General features: G+C 41.0%; 1 protein-coding gene across 2 annotated transcripts in view; it reads right to left on the reverse strand.

The window, feature by feature from the left end:
- LOC111839811 (delta-type opioid receptor-like) overlaps positions 1-14189 on the reverse strand; it is a 29410-nt gene extending 15221 nt beyond the window's left edge. Inside the window, exons 1-2 of one of the 2 annotated variants that reach the window (XM_023804051.2) lie at positions 13848-14189; positions 13312-13538 (exon numbers count right to left, since the gene is read on the reverse strand). In XM_023804051.2, coding sequence (XP_023659819.1) covers positions 13312-13520 — 209 coding nt within the window. In that variant the 5' untranslated portion in view covers positions 13521-13538; positions 13848-14189. Of the gene's footprint in view, positions 1-13311; positions 13539-13688; positions 13818-13847 lie in introns of those variants that run through there. The other variant, XM_023804052.2, reaches the window with a different exon arrangement.
- Between the last annotated feature and the right edge of the window lie 7261 nt (positions 14190-21450).

Consider the following 21450-nt stretch of genomic DNA (forward strand, 5'->3'; position numbering starts at 1 on the left):
ACTAACCTCCTGCTCAGACACACATCCACTCAGCCATACAAACTGTGGTCTGTCCATCAGGTAGTCAATAATCCAGGAGGTTGTTGAGGCATCTGCCTTCATCACTTGGAGCTTCTCACACAGCAGTATAGGCTGGATCGTGTTAAAGGCACTGGAGCAATCAAAAAACATGATCCTCACAGTGCTACCAGCTTTGTCCAGTTGAGAGTGGGCACACTGAAGCAGGTAGATGATGACACCTTTAACTTCAACCTCAGGGCAGTACACAAACTGCAGTGGGTCCAGAGAGGAGCTACCTGATGTCTGAGATGGTCCAGCACCAGTCTATCGAGGACTTTCTAAGTCATTAAGGGAAGATGGATGAGGCTTCTTTGGTACTGAAACAAGGCAGGAGGTCTTCAGGTTCAGGTTAACACATTCAATTTCAGGTAAATAAATTTAAATGTGGTTTGTGGTGAGTCTGATTTGACACCATAGTCGTAAAACGATCACAGACATTAATTCACCATTTTAATCGTGTGCAGCTCTGTGGGTCTTGGCTTTTGTCACCGTATCTCTTACCCTGACAGGACACTGCATCCTCCGATGCTGCACTTCGGTTTACAACTGATACCATTTTATCGTATAACATTCGCTGCATCTGAATAATGTTACTGTAACATGCAGGTCACTTAGGATAAAAGCGAGCACTTCGCAGACATATGACAATGTACTCACTCACACTAGAACCTTCCAGAAAAACATGCATTTATACAGACCTCATGCTAAATGCTTTAATCATGGACATGGACTTCATTCAAATAATTATGAAACTCTAAATGGAAAACTCGTTGACCTCCCTACCTAGAAAGCTTAGTGGTGTTTTATCAATGTCTTTTATATTCATAGAATATTTATATTTTCACTTTGATCAGTGGCTAAATAATCATATTTATTCCAAACTGTGGCACAATAACATGTTTTCTAACTATTTTTATAACTCCTCTATACTTCAGACTACAGTTCACTGTGATGTAAATGAAATACATTCAATGGACCAAAAATGAGTCACTTAAAGAAGCACAGCTATAGTATTACTTAACATAGTTAGTGGTAATGCTAATATACAATGGAAATACAATGTACTCAGTCAGATACACAATTCAGGAATGGATGTACTGATGCATGGATGGATGTTCCATTGCAGAATTGCACTGTTGCAAGCAGCCGGTATGCCCTCGTTGCACATTGAACTATAAAACACCCATCATATAAAATGAGTTAAATTGCCCACAGTCACCAGGTGTGCACATATCGAATGTTTGACTTTTCTACATGGGTGGGAAGCTGCGTGACTCATTTTGGATAAAGAATTCCTGCTAAGTGGGCTTATAGCACAGCAAGAATGCCTCCTGCCAGACGGGTTTAATTCGTCTGGTGACCATGACACTACACCGTCTAAACCAGCGCCAGTGCAAATGTTCCTGCGGGGTGTGCTATTGATGTCTTATATGGGTAACATCCAAGGACGAAAGATTTATCACTCAATGCGTGAAAAGAGATGTATACACACTGGAATTCTCCTGTATACTCCCTGATACTCCAGAGATAATCATTCGTATCTGGCAGTTAGCTGTCCTCTTAAACAGTCCTGGATTCTCCTGGATATGTACCAGGTCTGGGGGCCCTGCACCACAGTGCTTAGCATTTGAAAGGCCGAGCCAACAGCTAAGGACTGCAGTCAGGCAGCTACCTGAAAACCTCCGTCTAACAGCTGTATTCGGACGATTGTGGGTGTTTGCCGGTCCGAATAGCAATAGTTCTGCTGGTATCCAGTCACCTCCACCAAACAGCAGGTTTCATGATTGTTTTACTTTGTCCTGGATACACCGCTTTTCATGCTGTGACTGTAAGACTAGTGACGGGAGAATGGTACACGGTGGAACATGGGTATAGAGATAAAAATGGTACACGGTGGAACATGGGTATATTGATAAAAATGGTACACGGTGGAACATGGGTATAGAGATAAAAATGGTACACGGTGGAACATGGGTATAGAGATAAAAATGGTACACGGTGGGACATGGGTATAGAGATAAAAATGGTACACGGTGGAACATGGGTATAGAGGTAAAAATGGTATATGGTGGAACATGGGTATAGAGATAAAAATGGTACACGGTGGAACATGGGTATAGAGGTAAAAATGGTACATGGTGGAACATGGGTATAGAGATAAAAATGGTACACGGTGGAACATGGGTATAGAGATAAAAATGGTACACGGTGGGACATGGGTATAGAGATAAAAATGGTACATGGTGGAACATGGGTATAGAGGTAAAAATGGTATATGGTGGAACATGGGTATAGAGATAAAAATGGTACACGGTGGAACATGGGTATAGAGGTAAAAATGGTACATGGTGGAACATGGGTATAGAGATAAAAATGGTACACGGTGGAATAGAGATAAATGTATATCTAAAGTTGTAAATCTTATGAAACACAAATCCATATTCAGAGTTGCACATGTGTGCCTGTACCTGCCACTTAAATTGCAGGAGTATAATCCTCATTTTACAATCACCAGCCCTAATTTACAACTTTACGATGTTTAGGTTGCGATTATAAATTACAGTTTATCCATTTAAAACTTCAGAACTACATTTACGAATCACTTGTTACAGTACATGGGGAAAGATACGTTGCGAGAGGCAATTGGGTTTTGACAAAAAAAAAATTAAAAATCTCACTGTCGTCAAGTTCTGATGAGCATAATCCAAACAGACAGTTTCAGAGAAGTCAGGGGGACGGCCTGAAAGCAGAAGTTACCTCAAACTTACCTACCCACCTACAATTGCACATTAGCAGCTACAAACTATCTAAACTGCTCTTATAAAATACATGCGACAAACGCATTGCAAAATGAATGTGTGAATCTCTAAATGTCTAAATGTCACAGTACACTACCCATCAAGTTACAGATACATAAATGATTTCGGATTTGTTATTCATTGTTTACGTGCGATTCATTTAGATGTAAATCTACAATCATGCATATGACCAAACTGTTTTGTTCACTCATGGAGGCTGAGCCCAATAGGCTCATACCCGCAGGATTGTGGGTATAAATCATGCACTTGGCTCTATGTGGTGATTTTCTCTTTGCATTTGGGATTCTTCTGAGGGCTCTGGTTTCCTCCCCAGGTCAAAATATACAGCCAGGTGAATCAGTGACTTTAAATTATCCATATTGTGTTGGGATAGGAGCCAGGGTAACCACAGCCCTGAACTGAATACGCATTTAAGGAAGATCAATGGAAGGGTGGATATTGGTTAATGATTTCTCTCTCTCTCTTTCACTGAGACTAAGTATACACACTCTGCCCCAGTCTGATGGTCTCTGCAAAATTACAGAAATAAATTGCTAAACAGCCAGCAAAGAGTATTTGAGTATAGATCTCCACCTGGGTCATCTGATAAAGACCCGTCCAAACAACGTTAGGCTATTATTTTCTTATAAGCACTGAAGGGGGAATCAAGCACCGTACACATGCTTTTCTTTGTACATGTAAGAAGCTCTCTTTTCCTGTAGATATAAATGTAACTACAATGCATATATAAAAAAGACACAAACTAACATAAACACAATGCATATACAGTAGGATATGGAAGCAAGTGCAAATGTAATTATGATGCAGGTTTTAATTGTGTATGTTTTGTAATTGGATCTGAATGTTGTACTTGCCCAGTTTATATTCTGTAATAAAAAAAAACGCATGTTTTGCAGAGGAATTGTTCTTTATTGTCTATCCCAGCCTCTGGCATGATGGCACCTCAGATATCAACAGAAGGTAGAAAACACTGATGCTATAACACCACAGGAGTCCTCAGGTCAGATCCAGTCCGCCAAGCCAAAGGTAGAAATGTCTAAAAACAGTGGCTGTGAGGTCAGTTAAAGCCTCGTTAGAGCCCCAAACACAATGGTAATTACCGGACTTCATTTCCACCCAATTTGTGAAAATCCAATATTCTTCCCCCCATTGACTGAGAAGTTGCAGCTGATGTATTGGCCAGAGAGCCCTGCTAATTGCTTGGTAACCACCTTAGCAACATACTTTGAATTAGGAAGCACCTAATGTCTTGACGTGACTTACAGCACACATTTAACAAGTGAATTACTCCTTGCACATTCTAGTAGCATATGTTAGGAATAATCTTAGCATGAACGCTGAAAGGATTTTGATTAAATGAACTGAAATTATTGAAAATACCATAAATTCAGTTATACACTGCCTGGCCAAAAAAAAGGTCACCACTTGAATTTAAATCAGCAGGTACTTAAAAGCCAATGATAGCATCCTTATTAAAGCTTAGCAACGTTATGCAGCAATAAGGTGAAGTCAGCTGAGTACCTGAATATACTAAATGGCCAGATTAACCCATCAATGGATTGTTTTATTACCTAAAGGCATGGACATATTCCGGGATGATAACGCCAAGATTCATAGGGCTCAACTGTTAAAGAGAGGTTTAGGGAGCGCAAGGAATCATTTTCACACGTGAATTGGGCAGCACAGAGTTTTGACCTTAACCCCACTGAAAGTTATTGAGATGTGCTGAAGAAGACTTTACGGAGTGGTTCAACTCACCTATCATCAATACAAGATCTTGACAAGAAATTAATGCAAATCTGGATGAAAAAAAATGTTGAGATGCCAAATAAGCACATTGAAATTATGCACAGTGAATGCATTAACGAATGTGCACCTCAATCAAAGTTAAAGGCGGCCCAACAAAATATTAAACTGTGCGACTTTTCTTGGCCAGGCAGTGTATGTTCTGTATAATATAATATAATACCGTATATGCTCATCACATAGATTTGGGTTGCAGACGGGCATGGAACAGAAGTTGCGGCTCCAACAGACAAGGGACTTTATTAAACTTAAAAAAGACAAGAAACAAAAGGACCACAAGGGGACAAAACAAAGCAGGTAAATGAGAAAAACTAAAGCAGGGAGCAATTCAGGAACAACTAAAGCAGGGCAGCAGTGGCAGCAACCACAGGTGCAAACACACAATGATCAACTGAGGAAAAAGGGCAAGGACAGGCACATACTGTATATACACGGATAATGAGGGCAAGACGAGGGACAGGTGTGGTCCAATTACAATTAACAAAACACTAGGGCTGGGAACAACAAGACACAGGTGAGGGTAATAATCACGAAGGACTCATCAGTATGAAAGGGGTGACCAGCGACACCTGCTGGCCAGGCAGGGCCTAATTATATATACACACACACACTGTGCTCACAGAAGGTCTTTGGATGGTTGTTTAATTCAGTAAAAATATAGCCAATTAATTCATTTTAGAACATGCTTCACCAAGGGGACCCGCAGACTTCAATCCCTCCTTAGATGCAATTTCTTCATTAATGGGGCCGTAATTTAAGCGAGACCCAAGTGCTATGGGTGCAGTGTTTCCATGGAGGTACACAACCCCACTTCTGCATGATTGAACACAGAGCATCTGTGGGCTTGGAAAGGGGGCCGGACAGGAAGGGATGTCGTGGAGGCAAGCAAACTGCTTAAGGCCCAAGGATGCTTCCCAGTGCATGTGGTAGGTCTGCTACCAGCGTTCCTCTTCATTCTGGACATGCCCACACTTCTGAAATATTAACTGCCCCGCCTGAATTATTCACAGGGATCTGAGAGTTTCTGAAATGACGGAAAGGGGAGCGATGGTTAATGGAGAGGAAATATCCTGTGTATTCCCCCTTTCATGGCTGTACTACCGGAATCTGAGCCTAGACTGAATTAGATGTAAACTCCAGATCAAACTTGGGTCCACTTGTTCTGGTCAAAACAGGCATTCCTGTTTTCTGACTGACAGAAACAAATATGTGAAATGTCACATTCAAACACTCTCGCAGCGCATAATTCCAGTTAAAATACATTTATTGACACTCCAATAAACATATCAAAACAGGCACTGCTCAACCAAGTGACGCATCCACAATCGCTGGTTTTCTGCTTTATGGTCCCAGAGACCACTGGAGAGAACCCACTAGGAAATGGGTAACAAGAGTACCTTAGGGCAGCTGATTGGATGGCAGGCTGCAGGTCGAGAAGCATAGGGTAGAACAGGTGGGCACGCAGGATGGGAGCAATGGGGCGGGGCTAATTGGATGGCCCCGCCCCACTGGGCATGACACAGGGTCCACTATTATTAATTCTGCATTATTTTAAAAGTCAAAGAACCTGTTCCACAGGGGCCAAGGTCACCCACCCTGCTTCTTATCACCGAGATTAGAGGCAGGTCGAATTCTGGATGCATTATGTTTGAAAGGCAGGACACGTCTGAATAGAATTTGACATTGAATGGTAATACAATTCTTCTGGACATGGGTGACTTTGCTAGTAGAAGTCTTACAGTCCCATGTATGAAAGGTGGTTCATTTTTGCCAAATTCAACCACACCAAAGAATGCAAAATGTTAAGCATTTCCATCACCATCGCAGTCAAGAGCCAAACATAGCAGTCCCTCACTGAAATGAGCCCTGGAAGTCTGTTTATAGCTTCATAGTCAACTGAATATCGTTTTATAAGAAACTGAATTAGATTAACCTGCTGTATATTACTAATACTAATGCACCACAACAACACAAGCAGCTCTGAGCCAGAACTGTAATAATATAATTGGACAGAAATATACTGTCCATCTTGTTAACCTGATCATCATCATCATCATAATCACCACTAATTAACTGTCAGGTGTGTACCAAAATACATCACCAATAGCAGCATCATAAAGACTGCAGCCTATGACAACCGAAATAATACATATCTGATACCAGCATGCAAAACACAAACAAAATGGCTGAGGCATGCAGATGTCTGTGATTGATTTGGTCCCAGGGTTGACAAGTTATTGTACTGTTATTCAAATAAGGCGTCTGCCTGCTCTCGTGGGCACAGAACCCGAATCACTATTAAAATATGTATACTCAAAGACCAACACAAGAACAAAACTACAAGAGTAATCTAATTTAATGCGGTGGGAGATTAGCACTGTTTTCTGAGTTACTCTTCGCTAATAGATTCTAAAAACGGACTCAAGACGAGGAAAGAGACCATGATTATTTCATGTGTCAATGAGCATCGTTTAATGTATCCACGAGCCTTAAGCATTCATGTTAACAGCGATTATATATTCAATATTTAACGAAAATACAGAATATGTACCATTTGGAGGCTAATATATTTATCATTCTGGGAATTCCTTCTTAATGAAAGTGCTCATCAGTGCTAAATTCTAGCTCTGAGCTGCAGGCCGCGCCCGCTAACATTAGCATCTTTAGCAGTGGATCTCTAAAGGCCCCTGTCACACTAGCCTTAGCCCAGCTCTTCACATTGCGCTACATGACACATTAGCCTTATCTTAAAATCACATTAGTATCCCATAACGCTTCCTATGAATACCTACTGCAAAATGCAATACCGATGTTAATAAAAGATTATAAAGCATATGTAATGTTGTAATAGTAATTATATTTTGATATGATTGATATGATATGATTGTGGGACATTTTAAGTATTTGCTTCTTGCGTATCTTCAGTTGGAAGATATTCAAATTGAAGCGCAAAATGCCTCAAAAACACTTAAAACAAGATGTACAAACAAGGTGGAACAGTGCGTTATGTATGTTTCTAGTAGCCTAATTAACAAAGCTTTTTGATAAATATTTTTTTCATTTGTATTTACTAGTTCAAAAAAGAGCTATGGTATTGGATCAACTCATACCAGCCGATACCCTCTGTTCAGGTATCGGGCTCGTATCGGCACTGGAAAAGTGGGACCGGTGCACATCTACCTCTTACCTACATAAATCCTCTAAATAGTTTTTCTTGACAAAATGATATCCTTCTGGGCACCCTGCAAGATGTGAGCTCCCTGGAAGATGCAACATGATCTTTATTGACCTTTTCTATCACCTGGAATTAAAACCCAATAACCAACTGGAGGCCACCTTTGAGAACTATAAGATCATTTTTCTCCTCCCTATATTTAATCTGTTGAAGACATCAAAAATGTAATATCTATCTATTGCTTTCCTATTACTGTTACACTGATGACACTCAACTTTTCTCTTAATTTTCTCCCTCCAGTTCACAAGTCTTACCCCCAATTTCATGCTTCTAGCCTCTCCAAGACTGATCTTATGTACGCTGCTTGCAGATTCTCCCCCAACTTTAGTTATCTATTTCAGCGGCTGCATCCTTCTAAGGCTGTATTCCAAGACCAATCACATCACAGTGATGTGGACAAGGCTCTCCCACTTCGAAGGCTCCTTTAAATGTGGTCTAGAATTGTGTCCTTCTTTTTCCAAGTTGCAAAGGACCTACCCAATGGATCCTTCGACGCCCAGCCTATAACAAGATTCATTGTGCAAAAGCAAAGTGGGGTTGTCCTGGATAGGTAATAGGAGCGACGCTTCGTGACTCAAGAGTAAGGGCGGGAGCAGCTGATGACACAAGTAGGAAATTATCCGTAGGCCAGATCATCCCATTTGGCAACGCTTTCTGTTCAACCTTTAAAGAATGCAGCCTACGAAAACTACACCTTTAGAGACCACGTCCTTCGAAGGATGCAGCCCCTGAGTTAGAACATAGACTAGGCACTTCTCATTTGAACACTAACTACTAGGATGGTGCTTACAATGATAACTTGCTGAATGGAAGCACCAGTGCTGAAGTTATGAGGTGGTACACAGAAAAGAAGTAGAAGTAACGAAACAAAAATGGAGCAAATGGAATTATTTTATGCCTCAATTACATTTAATGCATCAAAGAATAATTTTCTCTTGCGTCTCTATATTTCTGCATTGGAAAATCTTATCGATAACCAATATACTTTTGTCTAGCATCGCCGGTGCCGGCAGTTAAAACTGTCAGCACTTATTAGCGGGATAATGTTACATCGTTATTCTGTGGAAAACGAAGGATCGAACTGCTAACCTACGACCTTTTTGCTTCTCCCATGCTTATTTACCATAAAGGTTCCAGTTGTGTGGTATGAAAGCCACACACGAAAGTGGCCAGGAGCTACAAAAGTCTCAGGTCCAAACAGCCCAGGAACTTGTAAACAGTGACCAGGTTCCAGAACTTCAGTATGAAAGTGCCTATTCTTACTTAGCATGATAACTGAAATATGAATGCCATCTCATAACATTTCCATAGTAGGGCAGAAGCCATGGCCATTAATGCTTACTGCATTCAGCTTGTAATCTATCACATTGTGACCTAAGCAAAGTTTGCAATATAGTTTATATGTGCTACAATTAAAAACATAATAATGGATTTCAGGGGCAGCACGGTGACCACGCACCTCCAGGATTTAGAGTTTGAACCCCTCCTCCTCTTGGTGTTTGGAGTTCGCACATTTCCCCCATGTCATGCAACTATCCTGCAGACATTGCAGGGGTTAGAATAACTGGTGTCTCTAAATCAGCACTAGTGTACGAATGGGTGGGTGTCTGAGGTCTGTCATGGCCTGGCATCCCATCCAGAATGTACTGCTGCCTCGTGTCCTATGCCGCCCAGCACAGACTGCAGGCTCCTCTGTGCTACTGCTCAAGAAAAGTGGTTGGAAAATGGCTGATGTGACAAGCAAATTCCTAGCTGTACCACTAAAATATCTTGTTGTCAGATTGCTGGTTAGCAAGCCTACCTCAGATGACATTGCAACCTTGATAATTCTCCAGGGTAACGAACATGTGTTTAAAAGCTGACATGTGTTTCATGCATACTATATTGTACTATATTAAGTCCAAGATATCAAGGGCAGTGTTTGGGGATCTGGACAACGCAGTGTAAAAGGACCTAATACTAAAGAGAAAGAAACAGAATAAGAACATCTTCAGTGTAGTATACTATACAATTATTACTTTGAGGTGTGTGTGTGTGTGTGTGTGTGTAAATGCCCATGATAATTACATGATATTGAAGTTGAATTACATGATATTGAATTACATTATTTTACATTTATTACAAATTAATGCAATTATCCTAAGTAGGCAGGTATGCCGATGTTGCACTAGAGTGCATGTTTTGTCATTTTCAGTTGGATCCTTAATGTGTACAATTGCAGCTATATTTGTGACACATTACAGGTGATTTCCTGCAGACCAGCCCACACTTATTGCAGCATCCGGATCAGGTCCACCAGAATCTGCATCAGTGCGCTCTCTCTCCCCCCGGCTGCTAGGTTCACCGACACCCAGCTGTCAGCTGCCTCCCATCCTAACTGAATCAACATAACTTTAAGTCCCCCCCTGCAAAAGCCACGTTACCAGACTCATCCTTACATGCATCTACAGGCATCCTTCTACACCTTATTTTATATTGCACTGCCTATGACAATTGACTTCAGTTTTATTTTCATGCATCAAATTAATTCATACTTATACTGTTTGTTTACCATGTTGTAACACACCTGTTATTGCACTATGTGTACTCTATGTGTACTCTATGTGTACTCTTGTGTACAGTCTCCCTTGTATTTATGTTGCACTGCAGTCCCGCTGGGATATGTTTCATTCCACTATATGCTGTACTTGTACACAGATGGAATGAAAATAAAGTTCACTCCACCTCTCCTATTTGGAGGTATGACCCAGTCGCACTGGCTAATAAATGTATTTTCTGAATCTGAATCGAACTTTACTGGCCAAGTGTGTAACACATACTTTAGTGATGGAATAACAGCTATAACAGGTTATAATGTTTATTGCAAGTGTTACTAACCTGCCACAGCAGACTAGTAATCAGCTGCATACTAACCACCTAGTGATCTCCAGTTCCTTGCCAAGTGATTTGATCATTTTTGTTTGCTTATTTGTGCCTTTTTGGTTTGGATGAGTCAATGTTTAGAAAAAAAAACAAAAAACAATCCAGAGCATTTGCATATATTGCATATATGGTCAAATATAAGGTTACAAGCCATTTATGAATTTAATAAATATATACTACATTTGTCATGATGTACTTTTTGCAGTCATTTGGAACGTCATGTTGGTTGACTGAGAACCATCAGACATGATGGCCCTGAGTCTGCTTCCAGCTTGAGATGCACAAATTTGATAGCTATTTCTTGCACAATGCAGTAAATCTAGGACCTTGTTTGAGATGAAGATGGAGGACTCTGTGATTAAAAATATTGATCACCGTGTGCTTGAAGATGAACAGCATGCTGAGGGCAGCAAAAGCCTTTGCATGCAGTCCAGATTTTTGCATTCTGTTTTGTTCAACTGATGCAGTTTTGGTGATTCAGCCCAACCACAGACTGTGTTCTTACAAAAAAAAAGTGATGAACTGATTTTGATTTTATCAAAAGTCACACATATGTTGCCCTATAAACATATGAATATCAGCACAATCAATACTGCATACAGCAATATCCAATAAGGTACTGTATTAAAGCTGGTTGCTGCAATATTCAGGCCCTCTGCTTAGCTTGGTGGGTTGAGTGTGCAGCTCTGAGATTGGTATCCTCCAGTCGTGGGTTTGAAGCTGGTCTTGGACCAGCCTCGTCAATTTTTCTGGGTAGTGGTGACTTAATGGTTATGGAAATGCACTTATAATTGAATGATTGCTGGTTCGAGTCCCCGGCCAGCAAGGCACTGCTGAAGTACCCTGAGCAAGGTACCGCCCCCAAGCACTGCTCCCCGGGCGCTGAATTAGCTGCCCCCTGCTATGTCATGATGTCACATATGGGTTAAATGCAGAGGACACATTTCGTTGTTGCATGCTGTGGTGTGTCAACACTGACCACCTAATTCCATTTCGCTGCTAGAATTTTACTAAGATTTTTACATATGCGACTTTTAAATACATGTACTTTTAGTTATTGAGTGATGCACAATTGAGAAATCAGGGCCAGCCAATCCCTTGAATAATTGGGGTCAAGGGCCTTGTTCAGTTGCCCAACACCAAAACCACTACTGGCCATTGGATTTGAACCACTGACCTTCCAATTACAGGCACAGCTCCCTAACGTGCTGAAGCAAACACCACCCACATAACTTCCATAATCAGACAGACTTTTCTCACAGATAATACACTAAAACAGTCTTATTTGTATTAGAGATCTGCCACATAATATCTAAATGCCAAGTGTTATTTTGTTTAATGGGGGTCTAAACAGTCAATGAATGGACATCTTTTCCAGGTGAGTAGGTGGGATTAAGGAAACAGGTCACACCTTTGAAAAACTATATCTGAGTGGTGACTGAGTAAAGCCCAGCACCACATAGAATGTACAAATTCTGGTTCACGTGGGAGTCCAGCTTATCCACAATCCATCATGTTTCAGTTTCTTGAGTGAGAAAACAGCTTGTTGATGTTACAGCACACTTACTGCTGATTTAAAGTTAGGACATGTGAGCAACTCAAACTAGGCAGAAGGCAGAAAACTCTTCAAAACCTGATTTCCCAGTCTTGAGAGATGAGCATTTAAATATGAATCTCTGCAGGTCTCAGATGTCACAGACAGCAGGTAAATGGTACCTCACTGAAAATTTTAAAACCTTTTCCCCAGAAAAGGTTTTAAAAGAACAACTCTAAGATTGTACAAATTAATCTTTTGTGGCCCATGTTTAACACAAAAAAGAAAATTGCTCAATCTCCAGAAAAACATACTTGATGGCTCATTTATCAGTTGGCTATAGGCCTATATAAAATTATTTTTTGTGTGTGATGTCAGTTGGGTTCAAACTAATTTAGTTTATTTATAGTAAAAAAAAAAACTAAAAAACACAAGAAAACACAAATAATGATGACATCTTAGTCACTCAGACCTCATAAGAAATACTTATAGTTCTGATTTGAGTGTTTATTGAATTAAAGACGGCTATTTTAAATGATTTAAATTTTGTTTATATACAGAGCTGAATGTTTTACGGATCATCTGGGTAGTAGCCTACACCTGAAAGGTTTATCAGATATTTGAAGCCTGTTGTCTCAAACACAGATCCTAAATCTTTCCCCTGGACTGATATTGACTGTACTTCCTCCAGTAACCAAGAAACCTGTAAATTGCACCTCACGAAAATAACAAACGCACAAAGTTACAATTTCGGGACGGAATGTTAAAGATTTTCAGTATACTATTATTGGGCTACTTCTAACTTTAGCATAGACTATTCTATATCCTTTTTTCTTTGCGATCAATGTCACAAATACCTTTGTATACTCAGGCCAACATAATGCATGGTAAACGTATCAGATTCACAACTCGGAGAGAAACAGGCTGCCGCTTACCTGAGGTTTACGTACATGACCAGACAGTTTCCCACGAGTCCTACCACGCAGACGACCATGTACACGACAACAATGGTTATCTTGACACTGGTGGGCAGCAAGCCGTCCGTCTGGTTATAAGCGGTATAATTCGTCGGAAAAGCAGACCCGTTAAACAGTTGTATTCTTCCCGGTTCTCCGAAATCTGCTGGCCCACGAGGGATGTCCATGGCTGCGATTGTTTAGACCTAGGTTTTAAATTAAAAATGAAAAAGATTATGCCATGTTAGATAAAATATAACTTACTTTATATTCTGCCTTATTCAACTGCCTTACATAATAGTACTGCGGACGTGTAATGCGCCGCCTCGGTACAGTAATAATATAGCCTAACAAACCTTATAGGGAATTTAAATTGGAACAGATGCAAAACTCGAGAAACCCCGTCTTTCTTAAGCTAACGTTATCTTAAATAATAAGGCAGCTGATCGTTACTAACAGCTGAGCCGCCGTAGCTCACGCATCGCAAGCCGCTTTCGGCTCATAACTGCACATACCTGGCTGCTTTTCGTACGACTCTCCGGTCCAGTTAATTCTTTTCCTCAAAAGATGACAAAGGTCATATATTTTCTGTATTTGGTTTTACTCTTTTCTTAGTATCGCCAGTGTGTTCTTTTCCCAATCCTCGGAAATACGGATTATTGATACGCATTGGCAATACGGAAGAAACTTTAAACACATGATGAAAGAGGAGGGGGGATGATTGATCGGTCGCTGGTTGGTACTCCTCCGTTTACAGTATTTTTTTCCTTGGCTCCAGATCACACAAAGACAGAAACCTCACGAGTCTGGAAAGACGAGTGAATAACTGTGCCCGAAACTTCAGCTGAGCTGGAGGAATCAAGTGCTCGTCCTTGTTCGTTTTCTTTTTCCCCTTTTTTCCCTGCGCGCTCCTTTTCAGCCAGATAACTCATGGCATAATGTGTATCTCTTGTCGTGAATGTTTTCTGATTTTTGAAAGGAACGCTTTCAAGCGTTTAAGATTTAATCACATAACTGAATTATACTTATCACAAACTGATAGAATTAAGTAGGGCTTTAATGAGAAATATACTTATGTGTAATATATGGCCCATAAAACCGACTACCTGCAATTCTAGTAAGTGATGATTACGAAGGTAGTGGAGCCATAAGGGTATTATGATCTATATCCAGTTTTCTATCAATTTTTATGCATTCACTCCTACAATTGCTGCATCAAAAGTATGTAGCCTATATATAGCCTACATTGTCTCCGTCTGTCAAAACAATATGACAGAAAAATCATTTTTATCTTAAAGCGCACTTTTCTGGTAATAGCCTACCTTTGTGTTAGTCACGGCCAGGAAATATCCTCTTCGAATATCACCAGGCTAGAATCAAAAAAGAAATTTAATAACACTGGGATTAAAACGCAAACTTTCCATTTACGTTTTTACTCATGACATAAAGAATGATTCTGTATCTGGATGTCTAAATATCGTAATTCTGTCATTAACTCGATGTTTCAGTGAAAATAAATACTGTTTATGTGCCTAGGAGGTGCTAGTGTTAGGTGTAAAAGTAGAGGCCATATACTTTTGTATGATCTTCTGCACGACGACAATTATTGTAATTTAAGAAAACCTGCATGAATACTGGTTGCAATCTAGGTATCTAATCAGACAGAAATGTTGCTATATATACGTCATCAGATATAAATTTTGGAAATTGATATCCATGATTGGACTCCATTAATCATTTTAGTTTTACAGATTTTAGAATTTACGAGCTCTGCAGTCAAACATTTAAATGTGTCTCGTAACAGTGGGGGCTCCAGATAATTGTCAGTGGAGGGGCGGGGGGGGGGGGGGGGCGATAATAAAATGGGAGGGGGAATGCCACCGACTTCTTTCTACTGTAAGCACAAAATAATAAAACGTGGTTATTTTCTTAAGTTAGGCTTACACAGCAATTAAGTTTCTTGTATATTAATACAATTCTATAAACTACTAAAATACAGTTGCGTCACATACACAAAATTTTGGGAAAACTGCCTTCTTTAATTGTTGTATGATCTACGCCACTCAAAGCCAATGAAAATGGGGGGAATACCCAGGGGGCTAATCCGATTTCTGGGAGGCCAGTGCCGCCTCACCTCCACTAGCCCCGTTGCTGATGTAAAACCATTCTTAGTTCACGTAATCCTAGTTGGGTTATTATGCAAAAGCAAGTCTTAGATAGTATTTATGCAAACTTTGCTAAATGACATGTTTCAGCATTATCGTTTATGTGGTGCATGTACAGTGTATCAGTGCGGTGGATGCTCTATCGATAAGGTCATCCTAGTGCCGACTCCACCGACTGCCTCTTGCACGTCAATATTTGATTGAGATACCGGCCTCTGCAAATGCAAACGCGAGATTCCGAGGACGCTGAAGCGATAATTAATGTTTGCTAAAAAAACAAGTTCAGCTGCAGTCAGTGTACTGATGTACGTGGCTGCGTTACAGTATCGGTTATGTTGCACATGTTTTGGACCTGTTCATATACTGTAGTTGGGCGTGGAGATCAACTTTTTGTCATTTCGTTATTAAACCTGTCCGGAGTAAACGTAAACAGGCCACTTTAAATAGCCAATACTGCCCTGATCGCAAAGCAAGGCTTTTTAATCTTTTTATGCCATCGACCCCTTTCTTAATCTGATGAAGCCTCTTTTCTCCTAAAAGTTTAAGTGAATAATTCACATATTGGTGTACTGTACCTGCTATCTTACCCCGTATAAGATCTGGATACTGCGTAGAATAACAAGCAGTTAGACTGAAAGGCTCAGAGTAGAAATATCGCAAATCTAATAGTAACTTAGTTATTCTCCCTCCTACAGTTTCAGAAGTCCATCTTTTCTTTTGGAACAGGCATCTCGTTCTAAATCTGATTATTTTTTAACTCTGTCTTATGTAATCAAGTTTCAATTCATGTTCCTACTATACATCAACCCTCAAAACGCTACATTTATAAATATTCAAACCGAATCGTTTATGAATATTCAAACTATGTCATGTGCAGTGAATGCTGCTTTATGACAAGGTGCAAGTAACAAAATTACATTTTATGCATTTGCTGATCTATGAGAGCAAAGAAGTCAGTAAATCCCTGATGTCTCATGATTGGAAGGCAGCAGTCCAACCAAAATTAAAATGCTATTAAAATGTCAACATAACTTCTATGCAAGAAAAGTAAAAAGCTAAAACAAGCAGCAGTAACTCAACAGAAGGCTTTTCAAACGATGATCACATTTTATCAGTTACACTGTATAAAGTCAAAAAACTAAATTTGCCTGGAATGGACACTAGGGTCATCGGGGCCCCACCCTGGAGCCAGGCCTGGGGGAGGGGCCCGTTGGCGAGTGCCTGGTGGCCGGGCCTTGGCCTGGGGGGCCCGGCCGGGCATAGCCCGAAAGAGGCACGCGGGACTGTCCCCAGGTGGGTCCACCACCCACAAGGGGAATGTCAAGGGTTCGGTGCATTGTGGATCGGGTGGCGGCCAAGGGAGGCCCTGGCGGTCTGATCCCCGGCTGACAAAACTGGCTTTCGGGATGGTTTTCGTCCTGGCCGTGGAACACTGGACCAGCTTTATACCCTTGCAAGGGTACTGGAGGGGCCTGGGAGTTTGCCTATCCAGTTTACATGTGTTTTGTGGATTTGGAAAAGGCTTACGACCGGGTTCCCCGAGGTGCTCTGTGGAGGGTGCTTCGGGAGTATGGGGTTCGGGGTCCACTGTTGTGGGCGATTCGGTCCCTGTATGAACGGAGCAGAAGCTTGGTCCGCATTGCCGGCAATAAGTCGGACGTGTTCCCAGTGCAGGTTGGGCTCCGCCAGGGCTGCCCTTTGTCATCGGTCCCGTTTATAATATTTATGGACAGGATTTCTAGGCGCAGCCAGGATGTTGAGGGTGTCCAGCTTGGTGGCCTCAGGATTGCCTCGCTGCTTTTTGCAGACGATGTCGTCCTGTTGGCTTCATCTGCTGGGGATCTCCAGCGTGCTCTGGGGCGGTTCGGAGCCGAGTGCGAAGCGGCGGGGATGAGGATTAGCACCTCCAAGTCCGAGACCATGGTTCTCACCTGGAAACGGGTGGATTGCCCTCTTCAGGTCAGGGAAGAGGTACTGCCTCAAGTGGAGGAGTTCAAGTATCTCGGGGTCTTGTTCACGATGAGGGTAGGCGAGATCAGGGGCTGGACAGACGAATCGGAGCGGCGTCTGCAGTTTTGCAGGCGCTTAACCGGTTCGTTGTGGCTAAGAAAGAACTGAGCCAGAAAGCAAAGTTCTCGATCTATTGGTCCATCTTTGTCCCTACCCTAACCTATGGTCATGAGCTATGGGTAATGACCGAAAGAATGAGATTGTGAATACAGGCGGCCGAAATGAGGTCTCTCCGCAGGGAGTCTGGGCTCTCCCTTAGGGATAGGGTGAGAAGTTCGGATATCCGGGAGAGTCTCACAGTAGAACCGCTGCTTCTCCACGTCGAAAGGAGCCAGTTGAGGTGGTTTGGACACCTGGTGCAGATGCCTCCTGGGCAGCTACCCGGAGAGGTTTTCCGTGCATGTCCTACAGGGAGGAGGCCCCGGGGCAGGCCCAGGACTCGCTGGAGGGATTATATCTCTCGGCTGGCCAGGGAACGCCTCGGCGTCCTCCCCAAGGAGCTGGTAGAGGTAGCCGGGGAGAGGGAGGTCTGGGTATCTCTCCTGAAGCTGCTACCCCCAAACCCCAGACAAGTGGTAGGTAATGGATGGATGGATGGATGGACACTTGATTACTTTCTAAAATTAATTTAATTAATTTAAAATTATTACATTTTTCACAAGTAATGATTGGCTGTAGTGAATTATATTGTAGAGTATTGTACAGTGGTATAGTATTTGAACTTTGATCAGGAATTTTACTGGAAAACTTATTTAGACAGAAACACATGAAATGTGTTTCATCCATCATTTTACTCAACCACATTCTGGGCTGTAAGTGAGGATCCTGGCTGATTTGAATGACATTGAGTCGTAACGTCACAAACCAATACCTAATGGCGAAATAGGCATACATCTGGGTTGAGTATTGGCAGGGGAGAGTTTGAGGTCTCCACCCACTTAAGGGGACCCAACACCCCCCCCAGGCACACGCTTCACCATATTTTAAAATCTAAGGTGATGGTCACCTCTAGAGCAGAACTCACAAGACATGGCACAAAATCATTCTTCTGGTCCAATACTGATACCAGTATTTAAATTTTGAGTATCTGCCAATACCAATACAATATTTTTTTCCCATTAATCAACTACTAAGCTTTATATGCAATATTTGTATCAATATATTTCAATTAACATGGCAAACTATCTACATTCAGTGTTATAGCTGCATTGTTTAAGGATGTTAAGAGTCGGAAATTATAATGGTCATTCTGTTGAAACAAAAGCTATGGCACTCGGCTACAGGGAGAAATCCACGGCCAATAGGATTTACACAAGTCTGCGTCTTAGTTTTATTCAGTAGCAACTTTCACAAAAATTTCTATTAATTTCTATTTAAAACTTGCGTATCCAAGTCTCCAGTATAGTAAATATACAATGGAGCACAGATAAGACTTTTAAGTAGTAATTAACCAAATTTTAGAAAGAATAAAAGTCTGAAGACATCTAGTTTATATAAATTTTACTGAAATTATTTCCACACAGCTGACGGCTCTGACATACATGCGTCACCTGACAACTAGCCATCACGTGATCCTCACTACTGTAAACTGTTGCATTAAAGTTACAAGCACTTTCTCTGTTTTTTTCTTTCTAGCTAGATCTATCTCATGTAAAATTAGATAGGTTTGCTGAAAAGTGACTCCCAGGCGTTGTTCTAGTGTTGCCTGCCTGAACATAAGAACATAAGAACATAAGAAATATACAAACGAGAGGAGGCCATTCGGCCCATCGAGCTCGCTTGGGGAGAACTTAACTAATAGCTCCGAGTTGTTAAAATCTTATCTGGCTCTGATTTAAAGGAACCCAAGGATTCAGCTTGCACTACGTTATCAGGAAGACTATTCCATACTCTGACTACACGCTGTGTAAAGAAGTGCTTCCTTAAATCCAGTTTGAAATGTTCTCCCGCTAATTTCCACCTATGGCCACGAGTTCTTGTATTTGAACTAATGCTGAAGTAACTATTCGGTTGAACAGCATCCAAACCTGTTAGAATATTATAGACCTGGATCATGTCCCCCCTCAGTCTCCTTTGCTTGAGGCTGAACAGATTTAGCTCAAATAACCTTTCCTCGTATGACATTCCTCTAAGACCAGGAATCATTCTTGTGGCCCTACGCTGCACCTTTTCTAAGGCCGCTATGTCCTTTTTAAGATATGGTGACCAAACCTGTACACAATATTCTAGGTGAGGTCTCACCAAGGAATTGTATAATCTTAGCATTACCTCCCTTGACTTAAACTCCACACACCTGGAGATATACCCCAACATCCTATTGGCCTTTTTTATTGCTTCCCTGCACTGGCGAGAATGAGACATGGAAGCATCAACATACACACCAAGGTCTTTCTCATAATCAGCTACCTTTATTTCAGTAGGTCCCATAAAATACCTGTACTTTATATTTCTGCTCCCTACATGGAGTACCTTACATTTGTCTATGTTAAATTTCATCTGCCAGGTGTCAGCCCAGTCACTAATTAAATTAAGATCCCGCTGTAGCTGCTGAGCCGCTAGTTCAGTATCTGCTACACCACCCACCTTGGTGTCATCTGCAAATTTCACCAGTTTACTGTATATATTGGTGTCTATATCATTTATGTAAATAAGGAACAAAAGTGGTCCTAAAATTGAACCCTGCGGTACCCCACTATGAACGCAGGCCCACTGTGACATCGAGCCTCTTATAACTACTCGCTGCTTCCTATCCGTTAACCAGTTATCAATCCAAGTCGCTACAGTTCCTAAAATACCTGTCGCTTTGAGTTTAAGTGAGAGCCTCTTGTGGGGAACAACATCAAAAGCCTTTTGGAAATCTAAATAGATGACATCATAGGCCTTCTTATCATCAACTTCCTGAGTAGCTTCCTCAAAAAACTCCAACAGATTTGTTAAACAGGATCTACCTCTCCTAAATCCATGCTGGCTATCCCTCAAAATGTTATTTGAGTCCAGGTAATCTACCATTTTCTCTTTGATTATAGCCTCCATAACTTTACCAGTTATACAAGTTAGACTGATTGGCCTATAGTTTGACAAATTACTTCTATCCCCTTTTTTGAAAATGGGCGTTATGTTGGCATGCTTCCAATCAGAAGGTACCACACCTACAGATAAGGATTTTTGAAACAGTAATGTTAAGGGTCGGCAAATAATATCCCTCATCTCTTTTAACACTATAGGTAAGATGCCATCAGGGCCCTGTGATTTATTTATTTTGAGCTTAGCTAGGCTTTGCAAAACATCAGCTTCAGTTATATATATATTAGTTATAGACGATGTTGGATTAGTAATAAGAACTGGTAAGTTACTAGTGTCCTCAACAGTAAATACCCGTGCAACACTATCACTGAACTCATTTACTACAGTATGTCAATGTCGTTTTCAATTATAAGACCCTTACTATCCTGCAGATTAGTGATTTCAGCTTTTAGAGCTCTTTTAGAGTTAAAATACTGGAAGAAACTTTTAACGTCATCCTTAGCCTCCAATGCGATCTTCCTTTCGACATTCCTTTTAGCTCGTCTAATGTCATTTTTTAATTCAGCCTGTAGATTTAGATACTCTTGCTTTATTATGTCATCATCAGTTATTTTCCATCTCTGGAACAAAGCCCTTTTCCTCCTTACTTTATACTTTATGTCCCTATTAAACCACCTAGGTTGCAATTTCCTAGATTTATTCTTGCTAGAAACAGGTATGAAGTCCTCTTGTACTTGCAATAATGTGCTTTTAAAAAATTCCCATGCCTCTTCAACAGTTTTGTTAATTAACTCCATCCAGTTCACAGTTTCTAGTTTTAATCTCATACAATTGAAGTTAGCCTTCCTAACATTATATATTTTTAATTTGGACTTTGCTCTTCGGGCACTAAACTTAACCTCAAATTTAACCATGTTAT

Source organism: Paramormyrops kingsleyae, chromosome 8 (genome assembly GCF_048594095.1).
Source record: "Paramormyrops kingsleyae isolate MSU_618 chromosome 8, PKINGS_0.4, whole genome shotgun sequence".
NCBI classification, from domain to species: Eukaryota; Metazoa; Chordata; class Actinopteri; order Osteoglossiformes; family Mormyridae; genus Paramormyrops; species Paramormyrops kingsleyae.